Source organism: Phyllobates terribilis, unplaced genomic scaffold (genome assembly GCF_046119375.1).
Source record: "Phyllobates terribilis strain yellow unplaced genomic scaffold, ASM4611937v1 Scaffold_1__5_contigs__length_1240528914, whole genome shotgun sequence".
Lineage (NCBI taxonomy): Eukaryota > Metazoa > Chordata > Amphibia > Anura > Dendrobatidae > Phyllobates > Phyllobates terribilis.
In genome coordinates, this window is record NW_027362761.1 from 579,566,691 (window position 1) to 579,589,176 (window position 22,486).

The 22,486-nt window shown below is 49.9% G+C and overlaps 1 protein-coding gene across 2 annotated transcripts in view; it reads right to left on the reverse strand.

Moving 5' to 3' along the window:
- Positions 1–22,486, reverse strand: part of NPR3 (natriuretic peptide receptor 3) — a 105,276-nt gene that overhangs the window by 13,289 nt on the left and 69,501 nt on the right. For both annotated transcript variants that reach the window (XM_073681451.1, XM_073681443.1), the window contains exon 6: positions 8,593–8,722. In XM_073681451.1, the coding sequence (XP_073537552.1) occupies positions 8,593–8,722 (130 nt within the window). The remainder of the gene's footprint in view (positions 1–8,592; positions 8,723–22,486) is intronic.

Below are 22,486 nucleotides of genomic sequence, written 5' to 3' on the forward strand. Positions count from 1 at the left end.
GCAGATTATTCTTCCGTTCTGCAAAGGACTGTGAAGTTGTTAATTAAAGGTAATTGACTTTGGAGCTGTAAACACAAGGGTGTGAAATTTCCTGCATCCTATTTTGCAGGGAACAGGTTCTCGTGCCAAAAAAAGCACCGTAAACCGCACTCATGTCCTTGGCAGATGGGAATATTGTCCTCAGTGGATTTGCACTGGTTCTTGCTGGATTTAGAGGATGAAAAGTTTGCACGGTGGCCGTGTCAATCCGCTCATACGGCCGGTGTGCTGCGACGTTCCACTTGTTATAAAGTATTCTATACTGTTTTGCATTATGAGTGTCACACGTTATATGGCCTTCCTTTTTAGGGGTTCTTCCATCAAATATCTGGGGTCCAGGTAGAGAATATGTGGCACCCCAGGGGTCTGGTTTCCACAGTAATGTAATGTTATGTCTGAGAGCAGGTGGGAGGTCCTTTGGTCAGGGATCCTGTGCATGCCACACCTCCTGCCCAGTCTTGGGAGGGGAAGAACTTCCCCTATATAAACCCGGGGCTGAAGCAGGGTTAGTCAGTCAAGGAGAGTAGAGACAAGAAACAGTCATAGGAAGAAACAGCAGAAGCTCAGTGGGAGCAATACTACTACGAGTCAGGGGCTGGCAGCTGCAGAGCTCGCCCTGACTGAGAAGCTTTCTTACCGGACCCGGCGTCCGAGGCTGTGGGGACTAACTCTTACCCAGCAGCAGAAGCCGACCGGCAGGGGATTTCAGGTCCTCAGGCCCAGAAACCCGAAGGCACGGTCACACGCGTGGGACCAGCACCGCCATCGTGGAGCGGAAGCCATTAGAAGGCCCCGAGTCACCGGCCATATGGGTGAGCACCACACGGTACACTCAGGGACGTGGGCTACTTATATCCGCTTCTAGCAAGGTAGCCAGAAGAGTACAGTCAGTTTGGGAGGCCTACAACTCCGCCTGGCCAGGGGAGATCCCATCTGCTCAAGGACTGACCAGGCCCCGTTCGCTAGCAAGTACTCCGGGAGGGTCTATCGTTGTTACCAGTAAAGACCCTGAATTACACCGCACCGTCTCTGAGTGGTTCCTGCTACCCCCATCTTCCACGTCGGCTGCCCTGAGGCCATACCCCTCCCGTTGGGGGTTATACTATCACGCTGCACAATTCTACACCGGCCTCAGCGGTCTGCCCTGCAGCGGCAGCTCCATAGCTGCAAATCAACGGGTGGCGTAGTCGACACTCAGATAACATCTATCAAGACTGCCACACACTGAGTTTGACTCCCTGGGCACGGACCGGGTCCCCGCCACTCGGAGACTACAACCCTCATCTGATCCGGTTCCGGGTAAGCCCCGTGCGCGAGACGTTGCGCGACACAGCAGGCCCAGGGGCGCGTCAACTTTGGCGTAGTCGGCAGGATTTCGTGCCCGCAACCACCGGGTACTGCGTGCCTGGAAAAGAGACTTTTAAAACTTACCATTCGTGAAGTTTTCCCGCCATCGGTGAAGATTCCCGCCATCCGGCGCCATTTTCAGCCTTCTTCCCGCCATCTGTGAAGATTCCCGCCATCCGGCGCCATCTTCAGCCTTCTTCCCGCCATCCGTGGAGTTTTCCCGCCGTTGGACACCATCTTGAGGACGCCGCGCGGGAAGAAGAGGGGCGTGGACTCCGAAAAGCCCGCGAGAACTGAAGCCCCGCCTCACGTCCGGACGTTGCGTAAGGTCCTGGAAGGAGCCCAGCAGACGCCGACGTCACCGGAGCGCGACGGAAGGTCCTCAACCCTGACGATCCACTGCGGAGCCGCGGCCTACGGAAGAGGATCATCGCAAGGTAGGCCACGGTCCACTAGGGGGGAGGAAGATGTCGGATACGGAGGAGAGCTTCACTGCCTCAACCCCCGCCAGCGCTACCGCTGCTGCAGTTATGCCCTTCACCATGCCCTATATCCCGGGAGCAGCTTGGCTACCCCAGTACTCAGGGGAGTCATATACCCTGCATGACTTTAGAGAAAAGCTGGATAGCCTCTTCCAGGTGTACCCCCTCACAGAAGAGCAAAAAGTGAGCATCCTGGTGGCCCAACTAACCGGGGCAGCCAAAAGGGAAGTAAAATCCTGGCCACCTGGGAGGAAGACTGTCGCAGGGATACTAACCTGGCTGAAGGACACCTTTGATACCCGCACCTCAGCCGAGATCAAGCTTAGATTCTACGGGTGCAAACAGCGGGCCCATGAGAGTATAAGGGACTATGCCCTGAACCTACAAGAGGCCCTGAGAGCCGTTAAGCAGACCGACCCTGACGGCGTGGGAGACGAGGACAGGCTGTTGACTGAACAATTTATAGAGGGTTTATATTGCAATGCCCACCGAACCCAGTTGCGGGCAATGGCCCTACAGGACCCTCATCTGGGATTTGCACAGTTCAAGGACAGAGCCATCCGGGTGCTCCGAGAACCGGCACCGGATGGCGTTGTGACCCACAGGCGCCCAGCTATCACTTACCACCAGGAGGCGGCGCCCTTGTCGGCAGGGCCTATAGGGGCTGATGCGCAGGCTTTGAACAATGACCCGGCTCCAGACCTGCACCATCAGGTCCAAGAGCTAGCTAAAAGCGTTGCTGCGTTAACCCGAACTGTGCAGTCTTTACAGGCTTCCACTCCAGGGAAGATCCAGCTGGCATCCGGACCGGAGGACATCCCGTGGCGTCGACCAAGGAGGACCCCACCGGCCAGAGGAAGACCCAGTGACCGATACAGCGAGGACGGACGACCCATCTGCCGCTGCTGCAATCAACCCGGACATATGGCAAGGTACTGTTCTTTAAACGGGCACAACCTGGGGTAGAGGGCCAACCCCCAGGAAAAAGATCACCAGGCCCATCGAACTGGCGCGACAGATATGTGGGAGGACGTCCAGTCTTGCCTGTGGTACTGGATGGCATTCCCATGAGTGCCCTACTGGACACCGGGTCACAGGTCACCACCATCCCGTACGTGCTCTTTAAGCAGTACTGGAATGACTCGGATATTACCCGCTACCCTGACGACGACTTGAGTATCATCGCCAGCAATGGCCAGCCCGTGCCACAGATCGGATTTAAAGAGGTGACCATCAAAATCGGTAGAGTCGAACTGGCAGCACAGGGACTGATCATTGTAGATATTGACAAACATGAGAGTCACCCAAAAATAACTCTAGGAACTAATGTAATTGAAAATTGTCTTGCAGAGGTGATTTTCCTTTTACAGCAGGTTGCCAAGAACGCCAGCTCCGGCGAGCAGCGGGTGCTCCAGAAAGAGATCCGGGCACTGATGCGACGGCAACAGGTGGAACTCTCCAGCGGTGAGATTGGTAGCGTAAGAATGTGTGACCCTTTTCCTATTGCCATGCCCCCAAAAAGTGAAATGATGATTTGGTGCCGGGCAGCTATTGGTCTGAGAGGTAGAGATTACCAGGCAATGGTAGAACCAGTTTACTCAGACAGTAGGCCCACCATCTTGACAGCACGGGGGGTGGTTAATGTACGCCATGGGACGGTGCCCGTTCGCATAATCAATATCGGGAAGAGGGAAGTGTACCTGCCCCGGTATGCCACGCTAGCCAAATTATATACCATTAACCAAAATGCTATACAATCTGTGGAACCCTTGCCTCCATCTCACCCGGAGGAAGGTAACGGCTCTAAGAAAACAATGGAGGACTGGTGTCAGCAACTACATTTGGGTACTGACTCCACTCCCTCACATCAGAAACAGGGAGTCTATCGGGTGGTTCAAGAGTACGAGAGAGTGTTTAGTAAACACCCGTTAGACTTCGGGCGAGTCAAGGGGGTAGAACACCACATCCCCACGGGAGACCATCCTCCCATAAAAGAGAGGTATCGACCCGTACCCCCTGCACACTACCAACACGCCAAGGGGATGCTTAGAGACATGAAGGAGGCTGGGGTAATCAGGGATAGCTGTAGCCCCTGGGCAGCTCCACTAGTCTTAGTCAGAAAAAAAGACAACACCATGAGGATGTGTGTAGATTACCGGAAAATCAACCGTATCACACACAAGGATGCGTACCCCTTACCAAGGATAGAGGAGTCATTGGCTGCTTTAAGATCTGCTAACTTCTTCTCTACCTTGGATCTCACTAGCGGGTACTGGCAGGTTCCTGTAGCAGAGGCGGACCGGGAGAAGACCGCATTCACCACCCCGATGGGACTTAGCGAGTTCACCTGCATGCCGTTCGGACTCTGCAACGCACCAGGAACCTTCCAACGACTAATGGAGTGTTGTCTGGGCCACAGAAACTTCGAGACGGTCCTGTTGTACCTGGACGATGTCATCGTATATTCCAAGACGTATGAGGACCACCTGAAACACCTGGCGGAAGTGTTCGAAGCTCTGGCGAGTTACGGCCTAAAGGTGAAACCCTCCAAGTGTCACCTCCTGAAACCAAAGGTGCAGTACCTGGGGCACGTGGTGAGCGCTGACGGAGTGGCTCCCGACCCTGATAAGATCACCGCAATTAAGGAATGGCCAAGCCCCTCCAGCGTAAAAGAAGTGCGGCAGTTCCTCGGGTTGGTAGGCTACTACCGAAGGTTTATTCCCGGTTTCACCAAAAAGGCAGCACCTATGCAGGACCTCCTGATAGGCCAGTCCCGGAAGGCCAAGAACCAGAAGCCGCCCTTCAAATGGGAGGAGCTGGAAGAAGAGTCCTTCCGCCAGCTGAAGATGGCCCTCACGGGGGACGAAATCCTGGCGTACCCGGATTATAGCCAGCCCTTTATCCTCTACACCGACGCCAGTAACATCGGGCTAGGAGCCGTACTGTCCCAGATCCAGCAGGGGAAGGAACGAGTAATCGCCTACGCCAGCCGAAAGCTGCGACCCACCGAAAGGAACCCCGAGAATTACAGCTCATTTAAGCTAGAGTTCCTGGCCGCAGTATGGGCAGTCACCGAGCGCTTTAAGCATTACCTCGCTTCTTCCCGGTTCACCGTGTACACGGATAACAACCCGTTGACACACCTGGACACGGCAAGACTCGGTGCCCTGGAGCAGAGGTGGATGGCCCGTCTGTCCAACTACGAGTTCACAATCAAATACCGGGCCGGACGCTCCAATACCAACGCGGACGCCCTGTCCAGGATGCCCAACCTGCCGGACGAAGGAGAAGATCCGGAGGGACTGGAAGAAGTTGAACTCCCTGCGTTCCACCGTCATGGGACTATCCAGTATTCCCACCGGGTAAGGAGTAAGCAGGCTGCTACGTTCAACCCCTTACCTCACTACAACTGGGCGGAAACGCAAGACAGCGACCCTGCCGTCCGACTGGTGAAGGAGATGCTGACTCGCCCGGAGGCTTGCCTTGAACCAGACGCTCCGGAGGAAGCCAAACAACTATGGGCAGAGAGGAGTCGACTGTTCCTTTACAAGGGGAAGTTGTGCCGCAGAATGGTTAACTCCCGGACGCATGAACTACTCTGGCAAGTAGTGGTGCCACGAAGAGACGCAGCCATGGTGATGGAGGCATACCACAACGGAGCTGGACACTTCGGGTGGAAGAAGCTGGAGTTCCTGCTGCGCGAGCGATTCCACTGGGTAGGCATGAGGGGAACCATTGAGAAGTGGTGCAGAGACTGTGGCCCGTGCAACCTAAGAAGGAAGGACCGTGCCAGCCAGAAGACTCCCCTGCAGTCCATTGTCACCCGGCAGCCGTTGGAACTGGTAGCCTTGGATCATGTAAAACTGACCCCAAGCAGAAGTGGCTACGTCTACGCACTAACCATCGTGGATCACTACTCCCGGTTCTTGGTTGTCGTCCCCGTCAAGGACTTAACAGCTCGAACAGCAGCGAGAGCCTTCCAGCAGCATTTCTGCCGTCCACACGGGTACCCGGACCAAGTGTTGACAGACCAGGGACCTGCCTTTGAAGCGGAGGTCTTCCAAGAATTCTGCACTCTGTATGGCTGCCGGAAGATAAGGACGACACCCTATCATCCGCAAACTAATGGACTTTGTGAGAAAATGAACCAGGTGGTAATGGATCTTCTGAAAACGTTGCCCCTGGAAGAACGCAGTCTGTGGCCTGAGAAGCTGCCCGATCTGGTGGACCTATACAACCACATCCCGGTAGGTTCCACCAACTGTACCCCGGCTTACCTAATGAGGGCAAGACCTGGTAAGTTACCTGTTGACCTGGAAATGGGAGTCCTGACACCCGAGGACACTTCACCAGAAGCAGACTGGGACACAGAGAGGCAGCAGCAGTACCGGAGAGTACAGGAGAGCGTGGAGCGAAGTCTCTGTCAGGCTAGGGAAAGACAAGAGAAAACTTACAACCAGTATGCTCCCGCTGTTCCCCTGGTACCCGGAGAGCAGGTCTTGAAGAGGAAGAGACGGCTCCACAAGTTGGACGACCAGTGGGAGAAGGACCCGTACACCGTACTGCCCTCAAGCCACGAGAACCCGAAGGTTTGTACCATCAGTAAAGACGGAGGGGAAACCACAGCCATTGTATCCCGGGACCACCTGAAAAAGTGTCCCGAACAACTGAGGAACCCTGAAGAGGAACAAGAAGACCATCGACCCGTAGAGGAAAGGGAAGATATGGTTAGTACTGTGCTCGGGGACTTCCCTCGGTCTTGGACTCAAGTCAATGGTGCAGTTGTGGTACCCGTACTCACCTTCCTCCAACCAGCATCCCAAGCACCTACGGAGCAACAGGTAGAGCTGGAAGAACAGCCGGTCCAGGAGGCAGAAGACCCCACACCAGCAGACCAGGAGGATCAACCCTCTGCTTGCAGTGAGCCTGCCATATCCCTAGTGAGCCAAAGAGCCGGTAGACAGCTGCCCAGTTTACCCTTGACAGCTCCTACACCCTGTAGTTCAGGGCTAGACAGTCAGCTCCGTAGGTCCACTAGGGCCACTAGAGGCCAGTTACCCGCACGTTGGAGGATTTGAAGTGTATAAATTGTTTTATTTATGTTTACCTGTGTATTGTTGCTTGTGTATAATTTTGTGTTTCTAGCTATTTGTAGGAGTCCTTGGTGGATTTACCGGGAATCCTTGTACATAGTTGGAGCGTAACCCAGGATGGACTAGAGACTGTTAAGGACTCGGGGTAGGACAGACCCCTACCTGGTTACGTCTCCCTGTTTTGGTGAAATGGACACCTTGCTTTCCCTCAAAGACTGCACCCGGTTGCAGACACGCCGTGACCATTGTTATGTGTCTCTTTATTATAATGTTTTGGTTGTACTCTGTTATGTTTACAAAAATGTGTTTAGTCCCGGAGTACTAAATTTTACTAGCGGGGAATGTGGCACCCCAGGGGTCTGGTTTCCACAGTAATGTAATGTTATGTCTGAGAGCAGGTGGGAGGTCCTTTGGTCAGGGATCCTGTGCATGCCACACCTCCTGCCCAGTCTTGGGAGGGGAAGAACTTCCCCTATATAAACCCGGGGCTGAAGCAGGGTTAGTCAGTCAAGGAGAGTAGAGACAAGAAACAGTCATAGGAAGAAACAGCAGAAGCTCAGTGGGAGCAATACTACTACGAGTCAGGGGCTGGCAGCTGCAGAGCTCGCCCTGACTGAGAAGCTTTCTTACCGGACCCGGCGTCCGAGGCTGTGGGGACTAACTCTTACCCAGCAGCAGAAGCCAACCGGCAGGGGATTTCAGGTCCTCAGGCCCAGAAACCCGAAGGCACAGTCACAAGCGTGGGACCAGCACCGCCATCGTGGAGCGGAAGCCATTAGAAGGCCCCGAGTCACCGGCCATACGGGTGAGCACCACACGGTACACTCAGGGACGTGGGCTACTTATATCCGCTTCTAGCAAGGTAGCCAGAAGAGTACAGTCAGTTTGGGAGGCCTACAACTCCGCCTGGCCAGGGGAGATCCCATCTGCTCAAGGACTGACCAGGCCCCGTTCGCTAGCAAGTACTCCGGGAGGGTCTATCGTTGTTACCAGTAAAGACCCTGAATTACACCGCACCGTCTCTGAGTGGTTCCTGCTACCCCCATCTTCCACGTCGGCTGCCCTGAGGCCATACCCCTCCTGTTGGGGGTTATACTATCACGCTGCACAATTCTACACCGGCCTCAGCGGTCTGCCCTGCAGCGGCAGCTCCATAGCTGCAAATCAACGGGTGGCGTAGTCGACACTCAGATAACATCTATCAAGACTGCCACACACTGAGTTTGACTCCCTGGGCACGGACCGGGTCCCCGCCACTCGGAGACTACAACCCTCATCTGATCCGGTTCCGGGTAAGCCCCGTGCGCGAGACGCTGCGCGACACAGCAGGCCCAGGGGCGCGTCAACTTTATCAGATATTTTAGAGTCTATTGTGATCTCGGTAACCTTTCCTGACTTCTGAATGGCAAATTAGATTAGATGAACTTTTATGGGGTCGTAAATCAGATTAGAAGATGGTCCAGGAGAAGAGAGATAAGAGTTACAGACTCTGATGTCAGAAAGAGCTCACTGACAGATTCACTGGTAACTCCTAATGCAGTTTGTGATACACGGAAGATGGCCCAAAACTATAATGAAACCCTATTGTAAAAATTATTTTCAGACCTAATTACATGCATAGAGTTACTTACATGTTTTACATGGAGTAATGGTCTCAAACACTTTGTTTTCCACGAGTCTTATCCTACCAGTTCCCCACAAAGTCTTCAGATTTGGTCGAAGTTCAAAATTTCCTTGAATGCCAAAATAATCTCCGATAACCTGTGGCATAAGAATAGAGGAATGAATGGTAATTGAAATGGTGATTTTTAGGTAATATAGGATGTCCTCGAAAAGATGAGTTACACTGCACCAAATATACAAATGAAGCTCAGGATCAGAAGGACACATTTCCTTGAGCGGAATCCAAATTTTTTCTTTAACCAGTTTTTGTGGCTGTTTTTGCACTAAAAAGTTGCAAATCCTTTAAAAAGTCGTACTGTTGGCTATAAGCACGTCAAGTTGAAAACTCCACCGGGAACTTTACTTCAGGCAGGGACTGGGGTGAGATGCGTCAAAGAAACGCAACGTTTGGTAAAAGTCGCATTTCATGAATCTGTCTGAAACTTCTGGATAAGTAAAATTGTCGAGGAAAAATCAAAAAGACAAAAAGAATAAAAAAAAGACAACTTAAAAAGTGGTGTAAAATGTATAGAGAATAAAATGAAAATACTAAACCAATAAAAAAGAGCAAATCACCCCACAAAAGCTATAGCAATGACGAGTCAGGACCTTCAACTCACTAGGCCACTAATGGATTTGACCACGGAGCAGGGTCGGTGGAATTGAGGTTTTTTTTTACCCTTAAGCGTATGGACTTTCCCCACACTGTATCTTCAGGCTGCTACCCTCCCCAAGTAGTCGTCATTAGAAATTGCTTACACATAGACAAGAAGGAGATCTCTATGTATGGCACCAAAGTAACAGCCGAGGGACAAAGTCAGACAGTGCAAAGATTGAATATGTCAGTGTCCAGCAGAGAAGTGGAAAGCAAGCAGAGTTCAAGCCAGGCAAGCAGAGCTCTGGGCAGGCAGGCAGAGCTCAGGGCAGGCAAGCCGAGGTTAAGCCAGGCAAATAGAGGTCAGGGCAGGCAAGCAGAGGTCAGGGCAGGCAAGTAGAGGTCAGGGCAGGCAAGTAGAGGTCAGGGCAGGCAAGTAGAGGTCAGGCCAGGCAAATAGAAGTGAGGACAGGCAAACAGAGGTCAGGGCAGGCAAGTAGAGGTCAGGGCAGGCAAGTAGAGGTCCGAGCAGGCAAGTAGAAGTCAGGGCAGGCAAGTAGAGGTCAGATCAGGGAATTAAATGTAAGGGCAGGCAAGTAGAAGTCAGGACAGACAAGTAGAGGTCAGGGTAGGCAAGTAGAGATCAAGGCAAGCAAGTAGAAATCAGGGCAGTCAAGTAGAGGTCAGGGCAGTCAAGTAGAGGTCAGGGCAGTCAAGTAAAGGTCAGTGCAGTCATGTAGAGGTCAAGGCAGTCAAGTAGAGGTCAGGGCAGGCACGAGAACATAGTCAGGAGAACAAGCTGAGTTAAACTCAATGCAGCAGGAACAAAAAGCACACAAAAGTAGACAAACACTAATAAGACCTTATTGTTCAGGCACAAAGTACTGTGGGAAGATTCCTTAAAAAATTTGGGGAACTTTTCATAAAGAAAGTGACATCTTGGAAGAGAGTGCCAAGCATCTACAGAAGTGAAAGTGAGCCAGCATAGGGTTACATGGGAAAGCAGGCAGTCCAGCTGGCTAGTCAAAAGTATAAGATTGGAAGCCTCTCCTGGGCAGGAAGCCGCCTCAGGGACGTGAATGCCCAGAAATGAGAATTTATGAAACACTTGAAACTTAACCTTGTAGCTTGTTCTTCCTACTTTGACGGTAGTACTTATAGAGTACCATATCGTTAAATTTCTTGACTCCTAACTTTCCAGGGAAAATGTAGTGGTGGCCTTCATGGCTGGAATATCACAGAACCTGAACAATTCAGAGTAGCTGGCTCATTACGGGGAAGACTAGGGCTACCTTCACGATGAAACCCTTTTAACAAACAACTGATTCAAATATTTTTCTAAAAATCAGTGAATTGACCTCTATACTTTTACGCCGGTCCACATTTTAATAATCTTATTGCAGACCTCCAATATGGCGATCCTTACTGCTTTTGCAAGGGATGGCACTTATCTTTTCCAAACTTTTGAATTAAAAATTGTATATAATTGAGATTTTTTGTTTTAGCACTTCTCATAGGATCTACCACTAGGTGACTCCATAGTATTATTTTTTTGCCATATGGCCTGATGCTCATTAGCACAAAATCTGCCCGGTGGGTCTAGACACAGAGCGATCAGCCGAGTCAAAGTCCGGGGTTTTCTCACTTGGCTCCATTCATCGAGATAGAGGCTAGCCAAAAGTTCAAAAAATTAAAAGTAAATAGTTCTCAGATTTTTCCTATATGTGAAAGATACAGTGAATGTAATAGCTAAAGACGAGACTAGATTTTATTATTTTAAATTCTGTTTGCGGCTTATTTTACTAAATTGTGGTCGGAGCATGTTTAGACTGTGGTAGGAACATGTACATGATTAACACAGACGGGTACTGTGCAAGCAAAGTGTGACTGATCCTTAAGTAATCATAATTTAATGATAATATTTCAGAATTCGATTCCATTCCGTAAAACCCAGAGAACACCGCCATTGTTTGCATTTTTGTCCGGCGCATATTTTGCCTTAAGAATGTCAATTATGTGAAAACATTTACAGGCAGACGGCAAAATTTGCCTGGGTTTATGCGAAACCGCAAAGAGTTCAGGACAATAAAACTTGTTGATTGCTTTCCTAAGAGGGATTCTGGTCTGTATGGAGTCGGTTGGCTATAGGGAATGTATAGGAAGGCGTTCAAGGGGGCCCATACTACTAGAAACGCCCTTTAATGTAATCCCGTACAGCAAAACATGAAGTTCTTGCCATGTGGGTTGTGGGTGGGGAGATCATTTACTTACTAGGGGCCAAAAGCTTCAAGTTCATATATCTGTGCGTGATTAAGTTATACCACTCAGAAAACACTGACATTCTTTTCCCAGTGAAATGATAAGACTTCAGAGCTGAAATCTCCCAGCATTCACTGCTTGCCGAGAAGTATCCTCTTTACACCCAAGACTGTACGGTTAAAAACATGTCACACTGAAAAATGGCACCTCAGCTAAGTTTTGATTACAAGCATTTCTAATGGCAGTAGCAGAATAGTGAGTGCAGCTCTGGAGTATAATACAGGAGGTAACTCAGGATCAGTACAGGATAAGTAATGTAATGTATGTACACAGTGACTGCACCAGCAGAATAGTGAATGCAGCTCTGGAGTATAATACAGGATGTAACTCAGGATCAGTAATGTAATGTGTGTACACAGTGACTCCATCAGCAGAATAGTGAGTGCAGCTCTGGAGTATAATACAGCATGTAACTCAGGATCAGTACAGGATCAGTAATGTAATGTATGTACACAGTGACTGCACCAGCAGAATAGTGAGTGCAGCTCTGGAGTATAATATAGGATATAACTCGGGATCAGTACAGGATCAGTAATGTAATGTATGTACACAGTGACTGCACCAGTAGAATAGTGAGTGCAGCTCTGGAGTATAATATAGGATATAATTCGGGATCAGTACAGGATCAGTAATGTAATGTATGTACACAGTGACTGCACCAGTAGAATAGTGAGTGCAGCTCTGGAGAATAATACAGGATGTAACTCAGGATCAGTACAGGATCAGTAATGTAATGTATGTACACAGTGACTGCACCCGCAGAATAGTGAGTGCAGCTCTGGAGTATAATACAGGATGTAACTCAGGATCAGTAATGCAATGTATGTACACAGTGACTCCATCAGCAGAATAGTGAGTGCAGCTCTGGAGTATAATACAAGATGTAACTCAGGATCAGTACAGGATCAGTAATGTAATGTATGTACACAGTGACTGCAGCAGCAGAATAGTGAGTGCAGCTCTGGAGTATAATACAGGATGTAACTCAGGATCAGTAATGTAATGTGTGTACACAGTGACTCCATCAGCAGAATAGTGAGTGCAGCTCTGGAGTATAATACAGCATGTAACTCAGGATCAGTACAGGATCAGTAATGTAATGTATGTACACAGTGACTGCACCAGCAGAATAGTGAGTGCAGCTCTGGAGTATAATATAGGATATAACTCGGGATCAGTACAGGATCAGTAATGTAATGTATGTACACAGTGACTGCACCAGTAGAATAGTGAGTGCAGCTCTGGAGTACAATAAAAGAAACAACGCAGATTCAGAATACAGAACTTTTCAGTATTTGCTGCTCTACATGCTAAAATGGGTTACAAAGACCATAGGTTCTTCTGGGGCTTTAGTCATTAATGCGCTCATCTGAATGTATACTTTTCTGAAGTCCAGTGTATTGTCTGGAGCAATCGTTTGATATCAGATCTGGCCAATTTACATACGTAATTCCTATATAATGTACAGTCGGCTGAGAGCAACTTAGTAAATCAAGCCTATTGCTTTCATAGTTGCTCTCCAGCTGAGGTCAGGAGGAAGGAGGGATATGCATTAAGCTGCTATGGTTTCAGCATGGGACGCTGTGACATGACTATTCTTTTAGGTCAAAGGAAGTTCGCTGGCTCGCCTCTCGTCCTGAATATATGTGCGGAGCGTAATATCCTCTAAAAGAACAAAGATGCACTGCCAAAGGAAGGTTACGCTGCGAGCGCTGTAAATATCATAATGTGTTGGCATTGTGTCCAGTTAAAGCATTAATTTACAATGTAAGAAGTTTAAAGGGGGTTTCCAACTCTTTTCCAAATCAGCTAGATGTAAGGGATCGTTATAAAATGAAAAAAAAAATTGTTACTTACCAGTCTGGACCCCCGCAGCTCTAGTGCTGCTTTGGTGGTCTCCGGCAAGACCGGAAGTGATGACATGACATCCCATCCATACGGTCACCTGACCAATGGGGACACTGCAGGAGTAAGGTGACTATGTGGGACATTGTCACTTCCAGTCCAGGAGGACTTAACCGGAGAGGAGGAGATTCAGACTGGTAACACTTCTTTCTTAAGTATATAAAATTCCTTTACATCATCTACTGGTCATGAGTGGAAATCTCCATAAAGCAAAGTAGGAAGTTGGTGACAACACCAGATCTCCATGCTTCTGTGACGGCTGCCATTGGTATTTAGTAGTCTACAGAAGTACTGGAAGCATTTAAAGGACTTTTCACATCGTATCACTGGGAGTCCACTCACTTTACCCCCAAGCGATTCCAAGAATGGATCCCATGGGTGCATGCGTGGTCACACAAAGCGAATGATAGATGTGGATGGGGTTCAGAGATTGGACTGATGTGATGTGATATGTCATAAACGTCATTCCTGGGTAAACTCCAGCACAGCCATAAAAGAAAGATACTACAGGTGGTCATAGGCACCATGGGTATACTAATAGATCACAGACCGCCCATGAGTCAACAGTGTGATGCAGCAGCAAAAAAGGCAAACACAGTTCTGGGATGTATTAAGAGAAGCATAGAGTCTAGATCATGTGAAGTAATTATCCTCCTCTATTCCTCCTTGGTCAGGTCCCATCTGGAATACTGTGTCCAGTTCTGGGCAACACATTTTAAAAAAAGACATTGAAAAACTGGAGCAAGTTCAGAGAAGAGCTATCAGGATGGTGAGCGGACTGCAAACTATGTCCTACAAGGAACGGTTAAAGGATCTGGGAATGTTTAGCTTGCAAAAAAGAAGGCCAAGAGGAAACTTAATAGTTGTCTACTAGTAGAGGGATCATCCTTATTCTCATTTGTACATGGAAGCACAAGAAGTAATGGGATGAAACTGAAAGGGAGAAGATACAGATCAGATATTACAGAAAAAAAATTTGACAGTGAGGATGATCAATGAGTGGAACAGGCGGCCACGAGAGGTGGTGAGTTCTCCGTCAATGGAAGTCTTCAAACAGAGGCTGGACAGACATCTGTCTGAGATGGTTTAGTGAATCCTGCTTTGAGCAGGGGGTTGGGCACGATGACCCTGGAGGTCTCTTCCAACTCTACCATTCTATGATTCTATGTCTATGGTCGGCAGCAAACATTAGCAGGTCAAGAAATTCCTGGATTTTCCACTAAACACTCAACTTTCAACATATGTTCCAACTCTCCAAGATTGTGGGAGTTATTTTTTTCCATCTTTTCTTGAAGGCTCCTGGAAGTTATTTGAAACTAGGAATATATGGTATAAGTTTAGAATTTATTGGCAGATTGTGTCACTTTAGGTGGACTCATTGTCAAACCTCCCAAGTGCCAAAAAAGCTTCCCAAAACCTCTTGGAAGGAAGCACTTCCTGAAGGTTTCTTGTACACGATGCTGAGACGCTCTGTTTTAAGATGGGGACATGGTGGCCATATTCAGGGTGTGGAGAACTAGGGTGTTGAAAGTACTTGGACTATAAAAAGGAGTTTGAGATTATGAAAAAATTTCAGCGCCGCATTAAAAAAATTACCCTACAATCACTTACAAAAGTTGGTAAGTACGACTTATACCGTACGACCGACTGTACTATAGTTACATTTACTTTGCCTTCTTTACGCAAGAGTTTTGGCCTTATGGACTATATTAGTCTGTTTGGACATACAGTTAAGTTTGAGGCCTTCTTATTAGGTGTCCTATCGAGATTTTCATGGTTTCTTGAAATATGGTTGGAGATCTTGATAGAGGAGGACACTTGAAGGTTTTCATCTGCATTTGGCTCAACCGCAAGGGCATATGGCTAGAGCTAAACTAAAGGAGCTAACCTGGTCCCATATACAGTCTACGGCAGGGATGTCAAACTCAAATACAAACAAAATGAAAAACTTGGACAAAGTTGCAGGTCAACCAGGATACAGTATAATGGGCCCCACAAAATCCTGCATACAAAATAATGGGCCCACATAATTCTCCATACAGAATAATGGCCCCACATAGTCCTCCATAAAGAATAATGGGCCCCACATAGTCCACCATACAAAATAATGGGCCTCACATAGTCCTCCATACAGAATAAAGGGCCTCACATAGTCCTCCATACAGAATAATGGGCCCCACAAAATCCTCCATACAAAATAATGCGCCTCACATAGTCCTCCATACAGAATAAAGGGCCTCACATAGTCCTCCATACAGAATAAAGGGCCTCAGATAGTCCTCCATACAGAATAATGGCCCCACATAGTCCTCCATACAAAATAATGGGCCCACATAGTCCTCCATACAGAATAATGGCCCCACATAGTCCTCCATACAGAATAATGGGGCCCACAAACTCCTCCATACAAAATAATGGGCCCCACAAAATCCTCCATACAAAATAATGGGCCCCACATAATTCTCCATACAGAATAATGGCCCCACATAGACCTCCATACAGTATAATGGCCCCACATAGTCCTCCATACAGTATAATGGGCCTCACATAATCCTCCATACAGAATAATTGGCTCCACATAGTCCTCCATACAGAATAATGGGCCTCACATAATCCCCCATACAGAATAATTGGCTCCACATAGTCCTCCATACAGAATAATGGGCCTCAGATAGTCCTCCATAACATTAAACTTTAGGAGGGCGAAGTTTGATCAGCTGATAGAAAACCTTCAACTTATTGACTGGGACAAAGTTCTTAATCAATGGAATATGAATAGTAAATGGGAAACCTTCAAAAGAATTCTGAATACTCAGTGCGAGAGGTATATACCGTATGGGAATAAAAGGGCCAGAAATAAGAGGAAACCAATATGGTTGAACAAGAACGTAAAAGGGGCGTTAAATAGCAAAAAAGAGGCATTCAAGAGATTAAAACAGGAAAACAGTAAGGAGGCACTAATGTGTTACAAGGAAAAAACGAGAACCTGCAAAAAACAAATAAAAATAGCAAAGGAGGAAACAGAGAGACGTATTGCTAGGGAAAGTAGATCAAATCCCAAACTGTTCTTTACGTATATAAATAGTAAAAGGATTAAATCAGATAATATTGGACCGATAAAAAGTGAGGAAGGCAAAATCATAGAGAAAGATGAGGATAAAACTAATCTATTAAATCATTTTTTTTCGACAACTTTCACAAAGGAAATAGAACTAACAGGAGAAATGAGAAGTGACAAACTTAATCCTCCACTAAGTATGACAAATCTAACCCAAGCTGGGGTACAGAAACGCCTCAGTAACATTAAAATAAACAAATCACCAGGACCTGATGGCATACACTCACGGGTACTAAGGGAACTAAGTAATGTGATAGACAGACCGTTATATCTTATATTTAAGGACTCTGTTGAGACTGGGTCTGTGCCACTTGATTGGCGACAGGCGAATGTAGTGCCAATATTCAAAAAGGGAGCGAAAAGTGACGCCGGAAACTATCGGCCGGTGAGTCTGACGTCCGTTGTGGGCAAAATTTTTGAAAGCTTCATTAAAGAGGCAATTACGGAGCATCTTGATGCTAATAATCTTTTAATCCCGAACCAACATGGATTCATGAGGAATCGCTCCTGCCAAACAAACCTGATTGACTGACGAGGAGGTTAGCTCTCGAGTAGATCAGGGGGAACCAGTGGATGTCGTGTATCTCGAGTTCTCAAAAGCGTTCGATAGTGTAACGGGTCTGGGAGGCGGAACCTCTGAGCTACTATACAAGGGGGCGGTCCTTGTAAGGGAGCGGGTGGCGACCAGGGAAGACGGGCAGGAAGTCACAGCAGGTGACCGGGACAGTCTCTGAGTGAACGGGCTGGAGGTCACGGCAAGTGACCGGGGCAGTCTCTGGATGAACGGGCAGATGGTCACGGCAAGTGACTGGGGCAGTCTCTGAATGAACGGGCAGATGGTCACGGCAAGTGACCGGGGCAGTCTCTGAATGAACGGGCAGATGGTCACGGCAAGTGACCGGGGCAGTCTCTGGATGAACGGGCAGATGGTCACGGCAAGTGACCGGGGCAGTCTCTGGGTAAAGGGTTGGTACGACCTGTGGCAGTTGATGATAGACGTGAGCTCCCAGGTGAGCAGGCGAGAGTCTCTGGATGAACGGGTGGTCACAGCATGTGACGGCGGAGCCTCCAGGAAGACCAACAGACAGGCGGCAGATGAGCGCTCCCAGGTGAGCGGGCAGAAGTCTCTGGACAGGCGTGTGGTCACAGCACGTGACGGCAGAGCCTCCAGGTAGGCTAGCAGACAGGCAGCAGATGAGCGCTCCCAGGTGAGCGGGCAGGAGTCACTGGACAGGCAGGTGGTCACAGCACGTGACGGCGGAGCCTCCAGGTAGGCTAGCAGGCAGGTAGCAGATGTGTGCTCCCAGGTGAGCAGGCAAGCTGGTCCATAGACAGACTGACAGGAGTTGGAAGGCAGACCGTCGGACCTCAGGCAAGCAGGCAGGTGGCTGAAGTGCGCTCCCAGGTGAGCGGACAGGCTGGTCCTTAGACAGACTGACAGGAGTAGTAAGGCAGACCGTCGGACCTCAGACTAGCAGGCAGGTAGCAGATAATCAGGCAGGAATAAGACAGCAAGCTGGCAGGAATCTGGCAGGTATCTGGCAGGTAACTGGCAACGGGACCTGAGGGCTGAAGCAGAGTAGTGAACAGTGCAACAACATTGCTCGGGCACCTCCATTTTGGAGGAGGTGCCTTATATATGGTGAAGTCCTCCGGCCATTGGCCGGGGACTCCTTAGGACGGCGCGCGCGGCCCCTTTAAGAGGGAGGGAGAGCGCGCGCGCGCGCCCTAAGCACAGTGGCCGGGAAGGAGCGCGCGCTGCCAGCAGAGCGGGAGGAGGACGCCGGGCACGGAGCAGAGAGGTGAGGGGAACAGCGTCCCTGCCTAGCAGAGGGCAGGGACGCCGGCGCTACAGTACCCCCCCCCCTTTAGGCCCCCCCCTTTTTTAGGCCAGACAGAAATTTAGCAAGGATAAGAGGGGCATGGATGTTCTCCCGGGGCTCCCACGTTCTCTCCTCAGGACCAAACCCCTTCCAATCTACTAGAAAAAAGGTCTTTCCTCTTACCCTTTTGGTGGCAAGAATGTTCTCTACCTCAAACTCGTCCTCAGCAGAAACCGGAGCAGGAGGCGTACCTGTAGACTTGGAAAAAGAGTTAAGTACCACAGGTTTGAGGAGAGATACATGGAAGGAGTTAGGGATCCGTAAGTTGGCCGGGAGTTTCAATTTATAGGCCACCGGGTTGATCTGACTGATGACCTCCAGAGGACCGATGAACCGAGGCCCTAACTTGTAAGAAGGTATCTTGAGTCGGACATATTTAGATGAGAGCCAGACTTTATCTCCAGGACGAAATTGTGGAGGATCCAGGCGTTTTTTGTCAGCGTGTCTTTTCATCCGTTCGGACGACTGAAGGAGTGCGGATCGGGTACTCTCCCAAATGGAGGAAAATTTGCTAACGAGAGATTCCGCAGCCGGGTTGTCCACAGAGGTGGAGACAGGAAAAGGAATCCGAGGATGCTGACCGAAGACTACAAAAAACGGGGATTTGGAGGAGGATTCGCTCTCGTGATTGTTATAAGAGAACTCGGCCCATGGTAGGAGATCCACCCAGTCTGAATGATGAGCATTAACGAAGTGCCGGAGGTAACTGGTCAGGTTCTGATTGATCCGCTCCACTTGACCATTGGACTGAGGGTGGTAAGCGGAAGAGAAGTCCAGGGTGACGTCTAGCAGTTTACAAGTGGCTCTCCAGAAGCGTGAGGTGAACTGTACCCCACGATCCGACACGATGTGGAGGGGCAGGCCATGAAGACGAAAGATGTGACGAATAAAGTCTTTAGCTAGCTCGGGTGCAGACGGGAGGCCTGGCAGGGGAACGAAATGAGCCATCTTGGAGAAGCGGTCAGCGACCACCCAAATGACCGTACAACCGGCAGAGACTGGGAGGTCAGTTATAAAGTCCATTGCTATATGCTGCCAGGGGGCAGCAGGTACAGAAAGCGGAAGGAGGCGACCGGCTGGCAGATGTCTCGGAACCTTGTTGCGGGCGCAGGACACACAGGCAGAAACAAAGTCTATTACGTCCTTGTGCAGGGTAGGCCACCAGTAGTGCCGGGTAATAAGCTGGAGGGTCTTTTTCTGACCGGCATGGCCAGCCAGTTTAGACGAGTGACCCCAGTGTAGGATCTTCTTCCGATCAGGTACTGATACGAACGTCTTTCCGGGAGGGAGACGATTTAGACTCACGGGAGCCACCTGCATTACTCTGGCGGGATCGATGATGTGTTTCGGATCTTCCTCGAGATCAGACACCAGAAAGGATCGAGACAAGGCGTCCGCCTTGACGTTTTTGTCAGCCGGGCGAAAATGAAGAACAAAATCAAAGCGAGCAAAAAACAAGGACCACCGGGCTTGGCGCGGGTTAAGTCTCTGGGAATGCTGGAGGTAAGCCAAGTTCTTGTGGTCAATGTAAATTATTACCGGGTGAAGAGCCCCCTCGAGCAGGTAACGCCACTCCTCCAATGCCAGTTTGATGGCCAATAACTCTCGGTCTCCTATGGAATAATTGCGCTCTGAGGAGGAGAAGAGTTTAGAGAAGAAGCCACAAGTTACCATCCTCCCGGAAGATGATTTTTGAGTAAGTACCGCTCCGGCTCCAGAGGAGGAGGCGTCAACTTCCAGGAAGAACTGCTTGTTGCCGTCCGGGCGATGCAGCACCGGGGCTGAAGAGAAGGCCTGTTTTAAGGAAAGAAAGGCCTCCTCTGCTTCGGGCGGCCACTCTTTGGGATTAGTACCCTTACGGGTGAGCGCGGAAATTGGGGCAGTCCGGGAAGAGAAGTGTGGTATGAAGAGGCGGTAGTAGTTGGCGAAGCCCAGGAACCGCTAAATGGCCTTCAACCCCTCCGGTCGAGGCCATTTCTCGATGGCAGATAGTTTCTCTGGATCCATTCGTAGGCCGGTCTGAGAGATAATGTAGCCCAAAAACGGAAGCGAGGTCTGCTCAAAGAGGCACTTCTCGTATTTAGCGAAGAGGTGATTCTGCCTGAGCCTGAGCAGGACCTGACGAACGTCCCTCCGGTGAGTCTGGAGATCCGGAGAGAAGACCAAGATGTCGTCCAGGTACACCACTACGCAGGAGTAGAGAAGGTCCCGGAAGATGTCATTGACCAACTCTTGAAAGACGGCAGGAGCGTTACAGAGACCAAAGGGCATTACCAGATATTCATAGTGGCCGTCCCGGGTGTTGAATGCCGTCTTCCATTCATCCCCCTGACGGATACGAACCAGGTTGTACGCCCCACGGAGGTCCAGTTTGGTGAAGATTCTAGCCCCCCTCAGACGATCAAATAACTCCGGAATGAGCGGAAGGGGGTACTTATTCTTCACCGTGATCTGGTTAAGGCCTCTATAGTCTATACAGGGACGGAGAGAGCCGTCCTTCTTTTTGACGAAAAAGAAGCCTGCTCCCGCCGGCGAGGTAGATTTCCGGATGAATCCCCTGGCCAGATTCTCCTCAATATATTCGGACATCGACCGGGTCTCAGCAGCGGATAATGGATAAATACGCCCACGGGGAGGAGTAGTACCGGGTAACAGGTCGATAGGGCAGTCGTATGGTCTATGAGGGGGTAGTGTCTCTGCCTCCTTTTTATTAAAGACATCAGCATAAGACCAATAAGGAATCGGAAGTCCAGGTAGATTAGCTGGGGTAGGAGAAGGACGGACGGGATGGACGGGAACCAGACAGGTCTTATGGCAGTCCTGTCCCCAGCGAAGGACCTCTCCGGTCTGCCAGTCAAGCACGGGTGCATGTCTCTGGAGCCAAGGTAGACCTAGCAAGAGGGCGTGAGAGAGTCCAGGCAGAACATGAAAGGAGATACTCTCAGAATGCAGCATTCCCACCTGCAGAGTAATGGATTCGGTGATGAGTTGGATGGGGCGTGGTAAGAGACCCCCATCCACGGCAGCAACAGACAAGGGTACAGCCAGAGGTTTGGTGGGGATGCGGTATTTCTCTACCAGGGACTGTGAAATAAGATTCCCGGCTGCTCCAGAGTCAAGTTGGGCTAGTTCGAAATAACGGTTCTCCCCGCAGACGATTGAGACTGACAGCAGCAGAGATGGAGAGGATTTATTCTTGTCTAGGTCGACCTCTCTGAGCGAACCTAGACACAGGCGTTTCCCGACCTCTCCGGGCAGGCACGGATCCGGTGCTCCTTACTGCCACAGAAGAAGCAGCTCCCCTCGGCACGGCGTAAGTCCTGACGGGTTTTGACCATCTTGGTCTGGTCGACCTGCATAGGCTCAGGAGAGTGTACCTGGGGAGAGACGGAGGGAGTGACGGGTTTCTGAAGAGTAGGAGCTAGACGTGGAAACCTCCTCTCATGGGTGACCTCTTTGGCACGCTCCTGGAACCGTAGGTCAATCCGGGTGGCAAGAGTTATTAGGTCATCGAGAGTGGTAGGAATGTCCCGACCGGCAAGTTCATCTTCAATACGGCCGGACAGACCCTCCCAGAAGACGGATACCAGAGCGTCGTTATCCCAGGCCAGCTCCGAGGCAAGGGTACGGAACCGTATGGCATATTGGCCCACGGTGAGACTTCCCTGACGGAGGCATAGCAGTGATGATGCGGATGAGGTCTTCCGTCCGGGTTCGTCGAAGACTTTCCGGAAAGCCGTGAGAAAGGCAGGCAAGTCGGACACCAGGGGGTCTCCTCTCTCCCATAGAGGATTTAGCCAGGCCAGGGCCTCCCCGGTGAGATGGGACATGATGAAGGCAATTTTGGCCCGGTCGGAGTTAAACTGGTGGGACAATAGTTCAAAGTGCAGGGTGCACTGATTTATGAAGCCCCGAGCCTGGGCGGAGTCGCCTCCGAAGCGAGGAGGTGCAGAAAGCCGGGGTCCGGGGTAGGATACCATGGTATTAGTGGGCAGCGGAGCTGCCGGATTGCGAGTCATGGCACTGGCGGAGGTTGCTGGCGG